This window comes from Scardinius erythrophthalmus (genome assembly GCF_964197995.2).
Source record: "Scardinius erythrophthalmus genome assembly, chromosome: 25".
Taxonomy (NCBI): domain Eukaryota; kingdom Metazoa; phylum Chordata; class Actinopteri; order Cypriniformes; family Leuciscidae; genus Scardinius; species Scardinius erythrophthalmus.
In genome coordinates, this window is record NC_138245.1 from 22,543,773 (window position 1) to 22,561,839 (window position 18,067).

The 18,067-nt window shown below is 37.2% G+C and overlaps 1 protein-coding gene across 2 annotated transcripts; it reads right to left on the reverse strand.

Annotated features, from left to right (window-relative positions):
* Positions 1-262: 262 nt before the first annotated feature.
* cass4 (Cas scaffold protein family member 4) lies at positions 263-16,952 on the reverse strand. Of its 2 annotated transcripts, none has more exons than XM_081358482.1 (7): positions 16,716-16,952; positions 6,158-6,559; positions 4,710-4,787; positions 4,253-4,366; positions 2,815-4,095; positions 2,028-2,108; positions 263-1,934 (listed from the first exon to the last, which is right to left on the reverse strand). In XM_081358482.1, exons 1-7 carry the CDS (start codon positions 16,719-16,721, stop codon positions 1,518-1,520), a joined length of 2,379 nt encoding a protein of 792 aa, XP_081214608.1. In that variant the 5' UTR covers positions 16,722-16,952; the 3' UTR covers positions 263-1,517. The 2 variants fall into 2 exon arrangements, with proteins under 2 accessions (XP_081214608.1, XP_081214609.1); XM_081358483.1 differs by lacking the exon at positions 16,716-16,952 and adding an exon at positions 5,967-6,055 and having other exon boundaries at positions 6,158-6,183.
* Between the last annotated feature and the right edge of the window lie 1,115 nt (positions 16,953-18,067).

An 18,067-nucleotide genomic window follows, 5' to 3' on the forward strand; every position in this document is an offset into this window, starting at 1 on the left:
CATTAGAAGCAGATAATTCGGCACACATTGGTGATAAGATATGATCTAATTCGATCTACCACACTGGCAATCTGTCATTTGATTTCTTTTCATTCTAAACAGCCAGATAACTTTAAATGTCCTTTAACGGTGTGCTAAAAAAAATGAAAATTCTGTCAATTTACTCTCCCTTCTGTCATTTCAAATCTGTATGACTTTCTTCTGTGAAAGAATATATTTTGAGAAATGTCTCAGTACATATATTATACAGACAGAAAATGTTGGTAAGTATAATTTTATTTGTGTCGAAAAGAAATCGTTTCACAGACAACTGAAGAAACAGAGAATTCTAGCCTACATTCCTACTGTGTGAAAACTGAATATTGAAAACTAGAAAAATTGACAAAGTATACAAAAACTGTAACATCAATTGTACTGAGGAAATATTTACATTTTGCTGAAACGCTGCATTTTCAATTATTATACGAAAAAGTGCCACATACAACATCTACATACATTTTTGTCTACTTATGACCAAAAATCTGTATATCTGTTTATAAAAGTGCAATTTAAAGTCTGAGGTTTGGCTGAGTGAGTACATCAGAAAGAATGCAACAAATAAATGCACAGGTCATGTTTAAGACTGTTACTGTATCACTGTCTTTAAAAAGAATAGTTCACCCGAAAAATGAAGAAACTTAATGTGTCTCAAGCTCCAAAATGGACCAAGGCACCATAAAATTAGTCTACATTACTCTAGCTATGAGTAAGAAATAGACTAAAAGACATCATTCATTCAGTCATAAGATTCATTCATTCATTAGATTTGTTGTTTTATCCTTTTTGGAGCTTGACATGATTGTTACAAACTGTTGTACTAAAATAAAAAAGTGTGTCATGGTTTTGAATTTCTCCTGTGTTTCACAGAAAGACAGGTTTAAACAACATGAGGGTGGACTAAAGTTTCATTTTTGGGTGAACTATTACTTGAAAATCTACACAGCAACTATCATACTTTCTGCTTTGTCTTTATCTAGTATGTTTACATGCACAATCATACAATGATATTTCTTAATAACCCAACAACAGACCATCCAAACACCTTAAACAATGTTATTTTATCTGATAAAAAGGTGAAAGCAAAACCTGACTGCAACACTTACATTTTAAATGTCTATACATGATATGTGCATGCAAACATACTCAATATCTTTAATTGAGGTTATAATTATAAGTGGTCCCTTTGTTACCTTTAACACTGCCTCCTCCACCAGACTAACATGTTAAACAAAACAAACAATTGTGGGGTTCGGTTTAGACTTGCATAAAAATCACAGAAATTGAGATATTCCACAAATACCATCCCAGACAGCAACATAGTGTCGGCCCAGATCCGGCCCACATCTTGTACACTTGGATTCCACACGGTCCAGAACTGTGCCGGATCTGGGCCGACACTATTTTGCTGTCTGGAGGGTGTTGTCTTCACCAGCCCGCCTCTCATGATAAACTGGGCTACCAGATGGCAAAACTGCTGCTCAGACGTCCAACGACATTCTGAAGTGTTGTACCCTTTGAGCCAACTCTTTGGCAATGTCCTGTGCCTCCTGGACAGCCAGTTTGTCAGGGAAGTTCACAGCTGCCTTCTTGGTCACTATGGCCAGTTGCTTGAGATAGGCACACAGCTGAGTGCTCATAGACAACATTTCCCGGTTGGCTTCTCGATTTTTCGCTTCACTACACAGAGTGTTCACAAGTCTTTGGCCTACCATAATAATCAGCTTGCTGTGGGAGATGAATTGTTCAGGGGGCTGGCTATCAATCAGACTACTTCTAAACACGCTGATGGCCTTCTGAATGGCTCCAAAATATAGCCGGCAGTGGTCAGAGATGCAAGGCTTCCTGGAGGTTTGGAGTGGACTGGAGGTTGTGCTAACGGGTTGTGGTTTAGAAACCTGTTGAAGACACAATAAATAATGAAATTGTTTAGAAAGTCCAAATCAATATAAGTTTTTGAACACAATAATGGGAGCGTCACACGTTTTTACCTGTTTTTTCAAGTTATCACCGTTTTTCTTTTTAAAGCTGCTCTTTGCTGGTTTTGGTTGTTGGTCAAACTCTGTCTTTGTCTGTTGAAAAGCAATAACATTGGTTAAAAATATTTAGGTAAACAATATTATTGTTCATGTCTTATAATTTATTCAATGTTATACTATATTCACAACTTTGGGGTCAGTAAGTTTACTTTAATTAGGAATGCATTCATTTGATCAAAAGTGACACTAAAGATTTAAAAGGTTACACAAAATTTTAATTTCAAATAATGTTGAGCACCAAATCAGCATATTAGAATGATTTCAGAAGGATCATGTGACACTGAAGACTGGAGTAATGATGCTGAAAATTCAGCTTTGCTTCACAGGAATAAATTACAATTTATCACGCATGTTAGATGACCCTTGCTGTCATTAATGCAAGTCAAACTATAGCACTATTAAATGCTATCTTCAACAAATCTCAAAATGAATATCCATTTTTCATACTGTAGCCTACATTGCAATGTTGTGATGGTTAAATTCACTTGTAGCATTTACAAGTATTGATTTCTTAGTTTTTTAGCGTTTTATTTCTAATTTATTTCATTTATTTATATTTAATATTTTATTTTAAAACTTTTTAAAATCATCCATTTATTGGTTATAGGCCATAACATGCAAATAATTATGGGCTTATCGGTATGGATCCAAAATTTTGAGTAACAGCATTTTTATTATTAATATAACTCAGTAACTCTATTAATGTTAATAAGAGTAGCCTGTAGTGTGATTTGCTGACCTGAAGATGCACATAGTCACTCTCATCTATTCCTGAGTCTACCATTGGTTCACGTTTACTTCTCCATTTAGATACGCCTACATCCTCCACCATGTCTGGTTCCTTAGTCGGCACTCTGAAAAGAAGCTTTCCATTTGCGATCAGGATGGACACCAGTCTCTTCACATCCTCTGGTACGGTCCGAGCCACCATAACAAACCGCTCCAGGTGGTCAGGCGTCTGGGAATGGCCGGCATCCTGAACTAGCTTATCCAGCAGCCAGTCCAGATCTCGTAGAGCGCTTGCTGCCTGCTGAAGGATCAAGCCTGAGTCTTCGACGATGGAGAGCTGCTTCAGGAGCCTGGTCTGGAGGTTAGAGTCTGTCAGCCGCTGCGCATTCCCTCTGACATCCAAGGCGAAGTTCAAGAAGCAATTGACGGAGTCAGTCACGTCTTCGGCAGCCGTGCGGATCTTATGGAGGTGCTGTTCCAGGTGCTCTTTGCTCCTCCACTGGCTGCTGACGAACAGCATAAGCTTGGGCACGGATTGGCACACCACTTCCTGCAGCTCAAGCAACCTGTTGCCAGCTTCCTCCTGTGAAAGCGTGACCTCACGCAAGGGCTCGGGTTCCGGAGAACTCAGCATGAAGGAGTCGCAAGAGCTCCTGGAAGAACTGGAAGCCGTGGACGAAGTGGACACCGTTGAGCTCCTCTGGTGGTCTTTGTTATTTTCATTGTCCATTCTGATCATCCCTTCCACAGGCTGCCTGGACACTGTCCTGTCTCTTGAGGGCCAATGTTGAAGTTGTTCAAACATGAGTCCAGGTTTACCCCTGTAGTCAAGGGGTTCGTGGCTCTTAAAAGAGTCCACTTCAGGAAGGCTTTGATGTTTGGGTAACACTACAGGGGTCTCTTTTTGTATAAGGCAAGGTGGGACATCATAGATATATGAATTTGTTGATTTCTCAGTGTCTGTACAAGATTTCACCACGGTATTGCTCGGTTTGGGGGTGTCATAGAGGGGCTGGATGACACCGTCCTTCCTTTCAGGCCAATTGTGTGTTGGTAAAGTGTCATAAAGAGGCTTGTTTGAATTAATAGTTTTATGTGGCATGGTTCCGAAATAACCAGGTTCACATCCTTTTTTTTGTGGGAAGAGAGGCACATCATAAATCCATTCAGACTTAGAGGGTTTCGACATGGTAATAAAACCACATGGAGGCTTTTGAATATCCTCACTGATGGAGGGTACTGGGATGTCATAATTGGGGTCTTGGGACACTATTGGGTGTATAGTGGCGACCTAAAATAGAAGCAAAAGTATTGAAGTTTTCAGTTAGAAATGGTTCTGAAATTTCACAAATTGATTTGTTTCAGCATTTGTACTGAATCAGGGTTACATCAGTGAAGACTTCTTCAATGTTTTTTATGTGTTACTGTACAGGCGTTACCATGCCTACTTTTTTCTTGGCTGCAGTCGGGCATCTTGCATTTTGTAGCGTTTCATATCGTTTATGAATCTCTGTGCTTGACGTCAGTAATGTTTCCCTTTCCAAAGGCTGCCGAGTAGATGGCTTGAAAAGACAAGTTACACAGTTTATGGAGTTCAATTTTATCAATATTATTTTGCAGAGTATTTCTAAAGCTGACCATCACTGTCTCTATGAACTTTTGATTGTATAACCAAAAATTACAAGTGTGAAGGTTTTACACTATGCACTAAGTTTTCAGAATTAAACATGTTTTCTGTCAGATTTCTATCTACATTTTTATTTATTTTCTGCATTTCATCCTGTTTTCTCTAAAAATAATAATAATTGCAGACCCCCTTTTCAGCCCTCTGGGGGTCCCTTGACCTCAGTTGGAAAACCCTGGACTAGTGAACAGATTTAAAAAGAAAACTTCAAGAGGACTTACTGTGAACAAGCAGGGTTTTCTGACCGGACTTGGGACATCATATATTTCTGTACCAGTTCTGGGATGAGCTGTTAGAGCCTGAAAAGAACAAAAATGTATGTCTAGTCACAAAACTACCTCAGCAAACAAACAATTCAGTACTCTGTGGAGGTGGCAACACGTGGCCCGCTTCTTACTGAAAGACAGGATCCTTGAAAGTGCTGTGCACTTTACTGTATTTGTGCCCTGTAACCCAGTTTTCTAATTAAAGCCATGTTATAAGCTGCAATAGGAAACTTCTCTCCCTGAAGCAGGAGGGGAAGTGGGCAACATGTGCACCCAGTTGCCTCACCTATTACACAGTAACTTGCACAGACACTTCTCTCTCTCTTTCTTTCTGTCTTTCTCTCTTCCCCTCTCTCATTCTTTCTCTGGGGTCCTCAGCCCTAGATTTTCTGGTTGCAGTTAGTGGTGTCTGAAATCTGTCTTTGCTGCTCTTTTATGAGCTCATAAAGCCCCTGTGCTACATACCTGTCCCCGCAGAGAGAGGCCCCTGGTCCCCATCTGTAAACTCTTTGCCAGCAGGGGTTTCCGAGACCTTGCTTGTTGTTTGCCTCAATGTATACTAAATCATCTAAATATTCAGATCTGTCTTTTATATACTACATTAATCAGTGTTTTAGAATGAAATCCTTTGAATGAATTATTAATTTTTTCTGGTCTTGGACGAATCATTGTTTTTGAATGAATCGGTTGGGTGAATAAATCAATGACTCACTCATAAAGATAGTGGCTGCATCTGAAATAGCATACTACTGTATGAGTATGTACTTCTTTTTAATAAGTAAACACTTTGTGACTGTTGAAAAATATATTCTATATAATATGAATATGTATAGTATAAATGTAATCTGGGTGTCCTATAGACCTTACTGTATATAGCTCCGCCCCTTTTAAGAGCTGCGCTCAATGTGTTCTGTCTTCCGGTTTGTTTTTCCACAGAATCAAGGTGAGATCTTACAGATTTATGAATGAACCGCTAGTTTTAAAATCTTCCCGGTCTACTGGCATTTGTTATGACATTCGATTTCAAACATCTTTCCCTAACTCTAAAATAAGTAACTCCACTTCACCAGCTAATTAGCCTACTCTTTGACAGCGATGCCATAGAAATATACATAAAGGAAGTTCAAAGACAAAAATCTAAAGCTGGCTGCACGCTTGTTCTGGTCCATAAGGTCTATTCATTCGTCATATTGTCATTGTCATGTGACCTACCCGCATCATTTGCGTTACTTCCCTGTCATTCACAAATCCTCTCCCGTGGCCTCATGGCTTCAATACTGTGAATTTAAGAAGTTCCAGTGCTGTTGGGCCAATCAAATTCAAACTCAGGAACTAACTATTGCATAAAACATAAACATGACCCAGTAATAGAAAAGGTGCTGTTGATTCAATGAGAGACTTACTTTATGTGGAGACCTGGTTCTTTCTGGATCCTCTTGTGCCGTGGGCTTATCTGGTGAAGGGTTGGCTTGATGGGGCACTTTATATATTGTATTCATATCTTCATAAATTGAATTCCCCGGTGGATTGGTAGCATTTGGAGTTTGATAGATGTTCTGATGGCTATGGTTGCTCAATAAGTCTCTCTGTAAACTTAAGTTCTTATAAAGTTTCTCAGCCTCTGCTGGGGAAAGAGGAGCCAGGCGGTTCGCCGGTGCCAGGCCCTGACGTCCATGAAGAGAACACCTCCACCAACCGATGCTCCCCGCATTTTTCCCTAGCACTATGATGATGTCACCCTTGCGAAAAGCCAGCTCATCTTCAGTTTCGGCTGTGTTGTCATAGAGAGCTCTGGCATACAGGGTCTGAAGGAAACAGAAGATATGAGAGATTAGTCCCTTATGACAAGTTCTGGTCAGACGAAGACACGTAATGACTATGACACACAATGAAGAAGCACCACGGCTGGCAGTGCTGTCTTGAAATTGGCTTTGAATAAACAATGGCCTCGTGTGACGAGGATAATGGGCCAGTGCGTAACTAGGCACGACTTTGTAGCCCTGCTGAAAGAATCCATGTGATCCTTGTTCCCTAGTTATCCTCTGACGCTTTGTTCAGATAGGCAACACAAATATATTTTTCTTTGCCTTATTGCAATATTATACTACCAGCATTGCTATCATCTTGATAAAATGCTTTTGTTATGTCTATAAATTCGAAACTTTGGGGTCAGTAATTTTTTTTTATAAGAAATGAATGCTGTTATTATGCAAGGACACATAAAAATGTATCAAAAGTGACAGTAAAGACATTTAATGTTACAGAAAATTCCGATTTCAAATACATGCTAAACCTTTCAATTCATCAAAGAATTCTAAAAAATGGTATATGTTTCCATAAACATTTTAAGCAACTGTTTTCAACATTGATAATAATAAGAAATGTATCTTGGGCAGCAAATCAGCATATTAGAATGATTTCTGAAGGATCATGTGACACTGGAGACACAATAAGGATGCAGAATATTTAGCTTGGCCATCACAGGAATAAATTACATTTGAAGATATATTCAAATAGAAAATTTGTTAAAATTACAATAATATTGCATAATATCACTGTTTTACTGTATTATTGATCAAATAAATACAGCCTTGATGAGCATAAGAGACTAATTTCAAAAACATTTCAAAATGTCTTACTGATCCTAAGAACATGTGCATAAGACAGGTGTATGGATGAAAAGCCTTTCTCATGCTTGGTTTGCACTTCCTACAACAATTGTCTTTAGAAAAAAGGAAACATCTTCCACACACTTCCTAATATGTCTACATTTTAAAATCCCAAAAATATAACATTTGACGATGACTGTTTATCGGTGGGAAACAGGTTGGACAATGAATCCATTCAAATCATTTTATAAATAAATTCAATAGCGTTTCCAGAGTTTGATACTCACGTACTTCAGATGTCTGTACAGTTATTAATAAGTAGGCCCTCAGACACAAACACAAACACCTGCACCTGCAAATCATACAGTAAACAAGATATTTGATGTGTGTGACATCTGGAGAGCCACTCGCTCAGCTCACATCAACACACACACACACGCGCGTAGTATGTGCACACGTCTCTTTAAACCCCGTCCCATGTGCTCACAAATTCCTCAGCAGCAACAGTGCACATGCTTGAAATTAAACATCACGTCCCATACAGCACTCGAGCACATTATGGAGGAATACCTTGAATGAACACAGGCTGTTACACAACTATCTATCAGTCACTCAGCTTTATTATCAGTGACAAAACAAATCAAATCCAATTAAATTAAAACAGTTTAAATGTTCAGGTTAGATTTCAACTACTTTTTCATCATTCGGGAAATGTAAGGTCATTCAAAGCGTGCAGTATTGTCTGACACACACACATATATTATATATAAATAAAGGACAACCTTTAGAATTAGAATTAGAATAGCAATGGGTGACAAACTAAGTGTGCCCTATGATTCAATTGCTTGTAGAGCCACTTTTAGCAGCTATACGTTGAAGTAATTGCTTTCAGTATGACAGTATCAGTCCCACACATCATTCTTGGGGAATTTTGGCTCAGTTCATTGAGGTTTGTGGGCACTTGTTTATGCACAGCTCTCTTAAGGTCCCGCATTTCAGTCGGGTTGAAGTCTGGACTTTGTCTGGGCCTTTCTTTTTCAGCTATTCTGTTGTAGATTTGCTGGTGTTCTTGTGATCATTGTCCTGTTGCATGGCACAATTTCGGCCAAGCTTTAGTTGTCGGACACTAGAAACATTTGACTCTAGATTAAAATCCTTTGGTATACATTGGTTGACTCAAAGACTTCAAGATACCCAGGTCCTGTGGCTACAAAACAAGCCAAAAATCCCTCCATTAGCATGATGGACAGTTGGTATGAGGTGTTTGTGCTAATATGCTGTGTTTAGTTTTCGGTTCGCCTAACTTGTCGTTGTGCATTATGGCCAAACATCTCCACTTTGGTCTCGTCTGTCCAAAGGACATTGTCCCAGAAGTCTTGATGCAACTTTGCAAACCTAAGACGTGCTGCCATGTTCTTTTTAGAGAGAAGAGGCTTTCTCCTGGCAACTCTTCCAAACATGCCATACTTGTCCCATCTTTTTCTAATTGTACTGCCATGAACTTGAACATGAACTGTAGTCTAAGGTGTAGTTCTTGGGTGTTACTCTGAGCATTGCACGGTTTGACCCTGGGGTGAATTTGCTGGGACGTCCACTCTTGGGAAGATTGGCAACTGTCTTGAATGTTTTCCACTTGTGAATAACCTTCCTTACTGTGGAATAATGGACTTCAAATTGTTTGGAAATGGTCATATAACCCATAAGCAGCAACAATTGTTCTCTAAGATCATTGCGGACGACTTTCCTCCTTGGCTCCAGACCAACAAACTTCCAAAACCTCTGCTTTTATAGAGGTGATCACACATGCTGATGATCAATTAATCAAAGACATTTGATTAGCAGCGCCTATGGAAGCAGTAAGCATTGATGGACGGCTATTCACTGCCATTATAAAGCTTGGAAGAGCAAGGACATTTTTTAATATAACTCTGATTGTATTCGTCTGAAAAAAGAATGTCATATACACCTAGGATGACTTGAGGGTGAGTAAATCAAGGGGTAATTTTTATTTTTGGGTGAACTAACCCAAACTGACACGGTGTAATATGTTATGTGGTGTTGTTCATCTGAGGTTGTATTTACCTCATTTTAAGACCTGCTGTCGTCCAGATGATTTTCTATTATGTCCTGATACACAAAACCATAGATTTCAATAGGGTGTCCTTTCTTTTTCACATGATCTAATCATATATTTTTATTTTATAAATTGTAATTAGAAAATATAAAAACAATATTATATTATATTTTATATTACTTTAATTCTATTATTATTATTACATTTAATCTAATCCTTTTAATTCACTTTTTTTTATAAGAAACAAGTGAAAATCATTTGCAGGTGCTGTAAACAGATCTCGTATTTAGCAGAATATTCCTTTACATTTTTTTGGACTGACTCAGAACTACCCTATAATAACGCTTCAAAATATAACTGCCACCCTAATAACACTTCTAAATATAACCGCTAAAATAAATAGCTGTCTGCAGAAATAGGTGACCACCTCCTCTTCATTGCAATGTACATGTATGCATGTGTAGCTGATGTTCAGTTCCCCCACTCCACACACACACACACACACACTCACACGCACGCACACAGCAGCCTTCCTTCCTCAAACCTCCACTCCCTGCTGATAAGAGGCAGACACAAGCACTGCCTTAAATGGCTCATGGACGGACCCTCAGTGACAAAGCCTCTATTCAGCCAACATGGATGACAAACTGAGCACCTGTTCCGCTCACAAGCCCTACATCGACTGCAACATAGGCTCTGGTTAACGCACGCGGACCACAACATACCGCAGGCCCTCCTACTCTGAGCCACACAGACCAAAGCACAATAAGGCTTGTGCCAGCATGCTTTGTGAGTGCATGGGAACTTATCTGCAAATGAGAACGAAACTCAAAGTTGCACTCAACATACTTTAAACTAGCGTGATGTGGTTTTGCCCAGCATTCAAAATAACATATGTATTTCTTGTGGTTATGTGTGTAATCTATATATCTTCATGAGCTTATTGATACTGATATAAAACTGATAGAGAATGTGTTCCTTTTTATCACAGTTGGTTGTTGTATTAGTGCTAATAGCGCAACAGAAAAATAGCAGGGGTTTCAGAACATCTACAATGATGCCTAGTTTGCATAAAAAGGATGCAAGTTTGCACTGAAAGGAATGACAGTGCATTTAAAATGACAATTTTTGTGACGTTTCTATTAAGTTACTTAATATGCAGAGAAAACTGCACTGGAAGAAAATAATGTTGGATTTAATTTAAAACATTTGTAAACGTCACAAACAATTGCAAAGAAACTTTAAGTAACAAACTTATTAAACGTGACATTTAATCCAAAAATCTTTGTTTTATTTGCAACTTTGAAAATAGATTTTTAAAGGAGTAAGTTATGCGTAGTTTGGGAGGATAGATACGCATACGCCGACCGCTCCACACGTCGATGCGTCCGCCATCTTGGATCGGACAATATTTCAGATGCTCATCAAACAGTAAAAATCTTAGATTTCCAAGATGCCAAAATATCACTCAGTCTCTGGTTGTAAAAACCACTGAGATTTAAATTCCTGAAGAATTAGGACAGTTTGTGTTTTTTATATACATTAACTTAATATTACAGGTTTTTAAACTATGGTAACTTTTTAATGTCATGCTAGCTAACGCCTTAAATCTGTTGTAGTATATAATACAAGCATATAACTACGGTTGCAAACGCACAATCAATTTGCTCTCGAGTGTTCACCGACCGGCTTTGACATAGCAACACTGGCTCAACCAATGGAGTGATTGTGGGGCGGGGCTATCCGTTTGCCCAGCCAATGGATGACTGGGAATCTCCAGAAAAAAGAGAGATTTTTCTTCTACTTCTTTAAGAAAAGCATTATTTTTGCCATTATGTTTTGTGATGCTAATAGCACGGAAATTATTTATTTATTCATACTTTTTAACAATTCTGAAAAAAAAAAAAAAAAAAAAAGCTTTGAACATTGTTCACAATGTTTCCTACAGCGAAGTAGTAAATTTTTGTGCTCAAATACTGTGCTGAAATGGTGTGGCTGTTTATTAAATTTGCCCCTGGTGTGTATGGCCATACACGTCTTAAAAGGGAAGATTGCTGAGTGTGTACATTTCTAAGTTTGTGTTTGGAGTATGCGCGTGTGTACAGTGGGAAAGGAGGTCAAATTCAGATGGGATTCCTGCACACGCCTGCTTGTGCGGATCAGACTCAGACAGCTGGCCTCAGCTCTCAAGAAGCAGCTGTCTCTCTCCTTCATGCCTCACACCCTCTCTCTCGACACGTCTTGTTCTCCTGTGAGATGAAAACTGCTATACCATGCTGTGCTGTAACATATGATATCTATATTTGTAGGTTTTTAACAGTATTTCTTGCACAATTTACTGGAAAACTTGATTTTGATTGGTTAATCGCAGCTATATTTTTCTAAAATGACTTGGGCTGGGTGATAAAGATATATATATATATATATATATATATATATATATATATATATATATATATATATATATATATATATATATATATATATATATATATATATATATATATATATATATATATATATATATATATTTTACCTTTTTGATGACAAACTAGCCTACTATTTTTTTTAATATAAAAAAATAGAAATTAGAAAATTTATAATGTTGTTGTAAAAGATATCTATTTAAAATAATTACTTTAAAAAAAAAAATTTATCACAGTTTCCACAAAAACATTTAGCAGCACAACTTTTTCAGCATTAATGATAAGAAATTTTACTAGAGCACCAAATCAGCATATTAAAATGATTTCTGAAGGATCATGTGACACTGAAGACTGGAGTAATGATTATGAAAATTCATCTTTGCTTCACAGGAAAAAAAAATGTTTTAAATATATTAAAATAGAAAACAGTTTTTAAATTGTAATAATATTTCTCAATTTTACTGTTTTTACTATATTTCGGATCAAATAAATGCAGCCTGGAATAAGAGACTTCTTTCAAAAATATTCTTTCCAAACTTTGGGAATATCTCATTATTTCTGTATGAATGAATGTCATATCCATTAAATTACTTAGTTGGTAACTAGCTGTGCAAGCTAAAATAATGTGATGATGATCACCCTGTTGAGTTTATTGACTTGCTGACTGTACATTATATCTTACTTATTACATTAGGCTCCTCCCACAATGACCAAAACTCAGAATGAAATTGAGATTCATTACTCAAGAGAACTACACACATTCCTTTGAACAAGATGCTTCTGCAATTCCGAAGTAATCTTAAGTGTATGCTTCTACAGAAGTGTTTGCCATTCTGTGAAATGTGATGTAGCCTACTGTGTGAAAATGGCTTCTCATTCACTTTAACCTCTCAACCCATGAGGGTGAAGGGTGGAAAACCCTTAGTGTCAAACCAGCACTTCACAGCAGATGATTCTAGGTACAAGACAACAATGCTAGCTGTGCATGGAATGACGCATCCACAGACGTCAGATCTTTTCATCTTTACAACTTCCTAATGCAATTTCCATTTACTCTTTAAACAAAAGATGATATTTTAAAGAACATTTTAACCAGTTGTGTCCATACAATGAAAGTCAGTGGGGTCCAAACAACAATGGACCGCACTGACTTTCATTACATGGATAAAACCACGCAGAAACATTTTTCACCTTTCATGTTTCAAAGAAGAAAAAAGTGAACTTTGTCTTAATTACACAGATATTTGAGTCTGCTGTTGATTAGACAAAGTGGTCCATATTTCAGAAGACTATTTTCTCTATGATTGACAGGATTGTTTTGCAGTAAATATTTGCGCACACAGGGTCACTGGCAGTGCGTCTCTTCACAGGGACAGGAAGCTGGCTTGTCAAGTTGATATATTAGACTTTCCCACACAATGTAGGGCATCTGAGATGTACTTCATGCAAATTGTCCAGTCAAGAAAAATTCCACTTGCTTTCCAAGCACCGGTTTTTTAAAGAAATTACGACATTACAAAAGATATCTATTATAAATAATTACTGTTCAAAAAAACATTTCCACAAAAATACAAGCAGAACAACTGTTTTCAAAATTGATAAGAAATTTTACTTGAGCACAAAATCAGCATATTAAAACGATCTCTGAAGGATCATGTGACACTGAAGACTGGTTTAATGATGCTGGGCTTCTCCGAGGATTTAGTCCACTAAACTCCGTCCCTTTCTTGCATTCAGATCTGCTTCCATCCAATCAAAAAGATGATTGAACCAAGTCCCCATTAATCAACGTTCATTTTTACAACTTAAAAAAAAAACATTTAACAGTAAATGAGAGTGCTACCGTAAACTTTAGGTTAGTGATATCTGGATAGGCCATGGTAAGGCATTGATAAGAAGTAGGTCAGTGAACATGAACCCCCCACTCTTTTTATCTATAAATCGTCTGTTTTGCTATTTCCTGTCTCACAACAATGATGATGATATCATATTCAAACCTCTTGTTTCTCAGAGACGACTTCCTGGGACCCATCGATTCACATGACTCTTATTTATTTATTTTTCCAGGGAGGATATAGGAGCTAATAATGACTGACTGATGTTTAGATATGAGTTTCCATATGAGTGCGTGAAATCATCACTATCAGTCTCAGTAGATTAAAGTTCCCCTTTTGTAAATTTGAGCGTTTTGAAATTGATCACAGGAAATGTCATACATCTACACAGTGCAATGATTAGACGATTCAACAAAGATAAACAGCAGATTACCCCAGTCGTGATTATGATATATTGTAAATAAAGGGTCAGGGTTGATGAGGACTGATGAGTGGACAATTTTGCAGTTGTTTTATTTTTTAGAAGCCAATTTCCTGACCCTCCATGTCTTCTGCTTTTTTATGCATACATGTTGTCACCAAATTTTGGCGTCTTTCTATAGCTGAGGCAACATCAAGCTTAAGTCACCAAGCATTTGCAGATCCATTTCCTCAAATTCAGAGTGAGTTTTAGTTGTTTAGCCAGCACTATTTCTGTTCTTGTGTTAAATTTAGACATAAATGTGAACATGCGTGACAAATGAAGAATTATAGAACTTACACTATTTAAAATAAAATACCATAAGATAGAACTTATTCTATAAGAACAACATGCAAAAAGTAACTTAATAATATGCTGATTAAACAATTTTTATTGAAAAGGAAGTCTTTGTTTAAAGTCAATAATTTTATCCCTTAAAACTCATCCTTGATCACCAAAATGACATATTTAAATGTTTTTTTCTGTGAAAAACAAATTCTTCATGCCTTAAAATAGCTTGAATGTAACTACACCCTTGCTTCATTTAGCATACCTGGAACAATGAATATGCAAATTAGCCCCGCCTCCACTCACGTCAGCTCAGAGATTCACTCGGTTAACTGAGGTAAATGCAGCACAAATGGTATCGCTCTTTACAACGTTGGACACACAATGGTAATTAAAATGATTAGCCTTTTGCTTGACTATGTTATCAAACAGCTAATAGTGAGTTGCTAATGTAATGTTACATGAACCATGTTTCCGTTAGACCCGCTTTGAACAACTCAGAACGTCAGTTGAGAAAGGTTCATCGTAATATACTACACACACTATATTGCTAGCATAAACCCACCCGATTTTTGCTAAAAGCCTGCCGGCACGTACGTGATTGGTTTCAAGGTAGTTTGTGACGTAAGAAACACCAGCGATTTCAAACCGCGTTTTTAAAATCACTGCAGTTTTTAAGAGAAAATACACAACAATGGCGTTGACATGAATTTGCACATGGTTTGTGTTAAAGCATATTAAAAACACCACATAGACACATAAACAACATTTAAAACTTGATTTTCACCACAGGGGGAGTTTTGGTACTAGTTTTGGTTGAAGGAAATCAAGTTTCCACAAATAATTTAGGGTCATAACCATTTGATAAAGGACCTATCTATAAGATATAGCCTAGATTGCGTAGAGAATACAACATTTTAACATTTTAATCTCTTGTTGGTAGTGTGGGTCATAGAATCAGACTCTGTGGGTGTGATTTTGAAACACATTTTCGTCACTCCACATCGCAGATGAGTAAAATACACTAAATAAGGAAGAGCGCAAAATTGGCCAAAAGGTCAAATGAGGGAGAAACTTAACTTTAACAACCATTAAAGTAGTCTTGGTAAGAATTTTGTGTTACACTTTATTTTAAGGTGTCATTGTTAAAGTGTAATTATATATTTAAGTACTGTGCAATATTAACAACATGTACTTACTGTAGGATTAGGATTTGGTTGAGGGTTAGTTGCATGTAATTATGCATAATTTACTGTTATTACTATGGTAAGTACGTGTTACATATGCAGCAAGGACACTGTAAAAAAGTGTTACCGGATTTTTTCGTTTGACTTATTCAGCAAAGATTCATTAAATTGCTCAAAAGTGACAGAGAAGACATTTATAATATTACAAAAGATTTCTATTTCAAATAAATGCTGTTTTTTCAGCATTCTATTCATCAAAGCATTCTAAAAAAATAAAATCACAGTTTCCACAAAAATGTGAAGCAGCAGCACAACTGTTTTCGACTGATAATAATAAGAAATGTTTCTTAAAAGCAGAAAATCAGCATATTAGAGTGATTTCTGAAGGATCACGTGACACTGAAGACTGGAATAATGATGCTGAAAATAAATTACATTTTAAAATATATTAAAATTGAAAAAAAGTTATTTTTTAAACTGTAAAAAATATTACACGTATGAAGGAGTGAACCGCAGCTGGGGTTGGAAGTGACATATAAAGACCAGCAGTCCAACGCAAAGCTCTTCACCAAAAACAGCATCAGATAACCACAGAAAAATATGCTCATATTGAGCAGGGATTTTCTTCACAAAGAATAGTAAAATTGCTAATTTCCACCAACAACTGAAGTTTCATCCCCCCATCAAACCTGTAACCTCTCCAACTTAACTCGACCCTATTTTCAAAAGAAGAGAGGATGTTAACGACAGCCATAAAGTGCCATTCTCTTCCTTTCACTCTCAGGGTTAGCGGCATCACGTTACACGGCACCCTCTGCACATTTGGGGGTCTATATATGAGGCTCAGAGCGGTGAGGGCAAGGGTTACGGGCTGACACCACATCTGAACAGTGAAATCCCAGCAGTTGGTCATCGGCCACAAGAAAAAAAGTATTGTAGAGTAAACCGGTTCCTGTTTGAAACACTGACAGCATGCTGGTAGGTTGCAATGGCTTTCATATTACTAGTTCTGAAACCTCACTGAAATGATCTAAAGATGTACCTGAAGAAGTTAAGATGATTTAGAAGTAAACTGTACTGACCTCCATCTTTCTGAGATACGAGTCCTGTGATCAAGCAGTAAATTAATCCCATTCAAAAGTCCATGTAGAATTGACAGACACAGCAAAGCTTCTCCAATAGCATCTGTGAATCTGTAAATGGAGTCTTAACCAGTCTGTATTTCTGTTTTTTTTGTGTGTGTTTATGTCTGTTTGCTCTATTTCTATGTACTATGGTCTTCTTCTTGTTGCTCTCACACACATGCACATTGCCCAAATAAACCCCGGAGTCCAGACACTTCACAATAAGGGGCGGGGAGTGAAGCATTCACTCATGACATGTGTCTTGCTCTCATGCACGTCAGCCAATCCGAATGCCCCTTAACAACTGCTGCCGCACCTCCTCCAACTTCTATGAAATTGTGAGAATATTTGTATGCCTGTTTTAGGAAAGGTGCAAAGCAGAAGTTGGTCAGACAAAATGTAGGTTCTTTTCCAAAAGAAAGACAAAGGCTATCAGTACTAATAGTACTCTACTTCCACTATTTGTTCCACAAATCAATTTTCACTTTCGTCTGCGCACACATGAGCTGATTTATGGGACGGATTCTCCAGTGGACAGACTTTGTCGTCAAGACAACCGATAGACCCCCTGTATCGGCTGGGTGGGGGTGGGACACCAATGATATACAGCGACGGTTCTCAACTGGTGGGTTGTAACGCAGAAATGGGTGACAGGTCTGTTCTGATGGGGTTGCAGACAACTTAAAAAGCAAACAAACAATTTTAGACGCAAATAATAAAATCCAACTAATATTCTAATTGTGTAAAGTTAAACTTCCTTCTTTTGTTGTTGACAAAACACTGGCAAGAATTCAGTCACACACTACATCATTATGATTCACTACATACAATCAATTAACCTGATATTCAAAACAACACAAAGTAAAAGAAAATACAGCCCACACAATATTAAATATGGATTGACTTACTTGCAGTAAATTATTGGCAGCAAAATTATTAACTGAATCATTGAGAATATAATACTGAGGACTGAAAATATTTCACTTTTGAGCCTATGTCATGTACATATGCATATTGTTGGGCCTATGCAGTTTATTGTAATATTGGGAAATTTCCATGTTTAAGGAAAATTGGTATGAAAATCAATATCGGTTGCCACTTGGTGTCCTAAGTAATTATATATATATATATATATATATATATATATATATATATATATATATAATGGGGGGGGGACCACATTATGAAATAAATGTTTTTTCTCCAAAACACGCTGGCCATAATTATTGATACCCTTTTATTAAATACCTTTTTGCAATCTCCTTTTTACAAGATAACTGCTTTGAGTCTTCTTCTATAATGCCTGATGA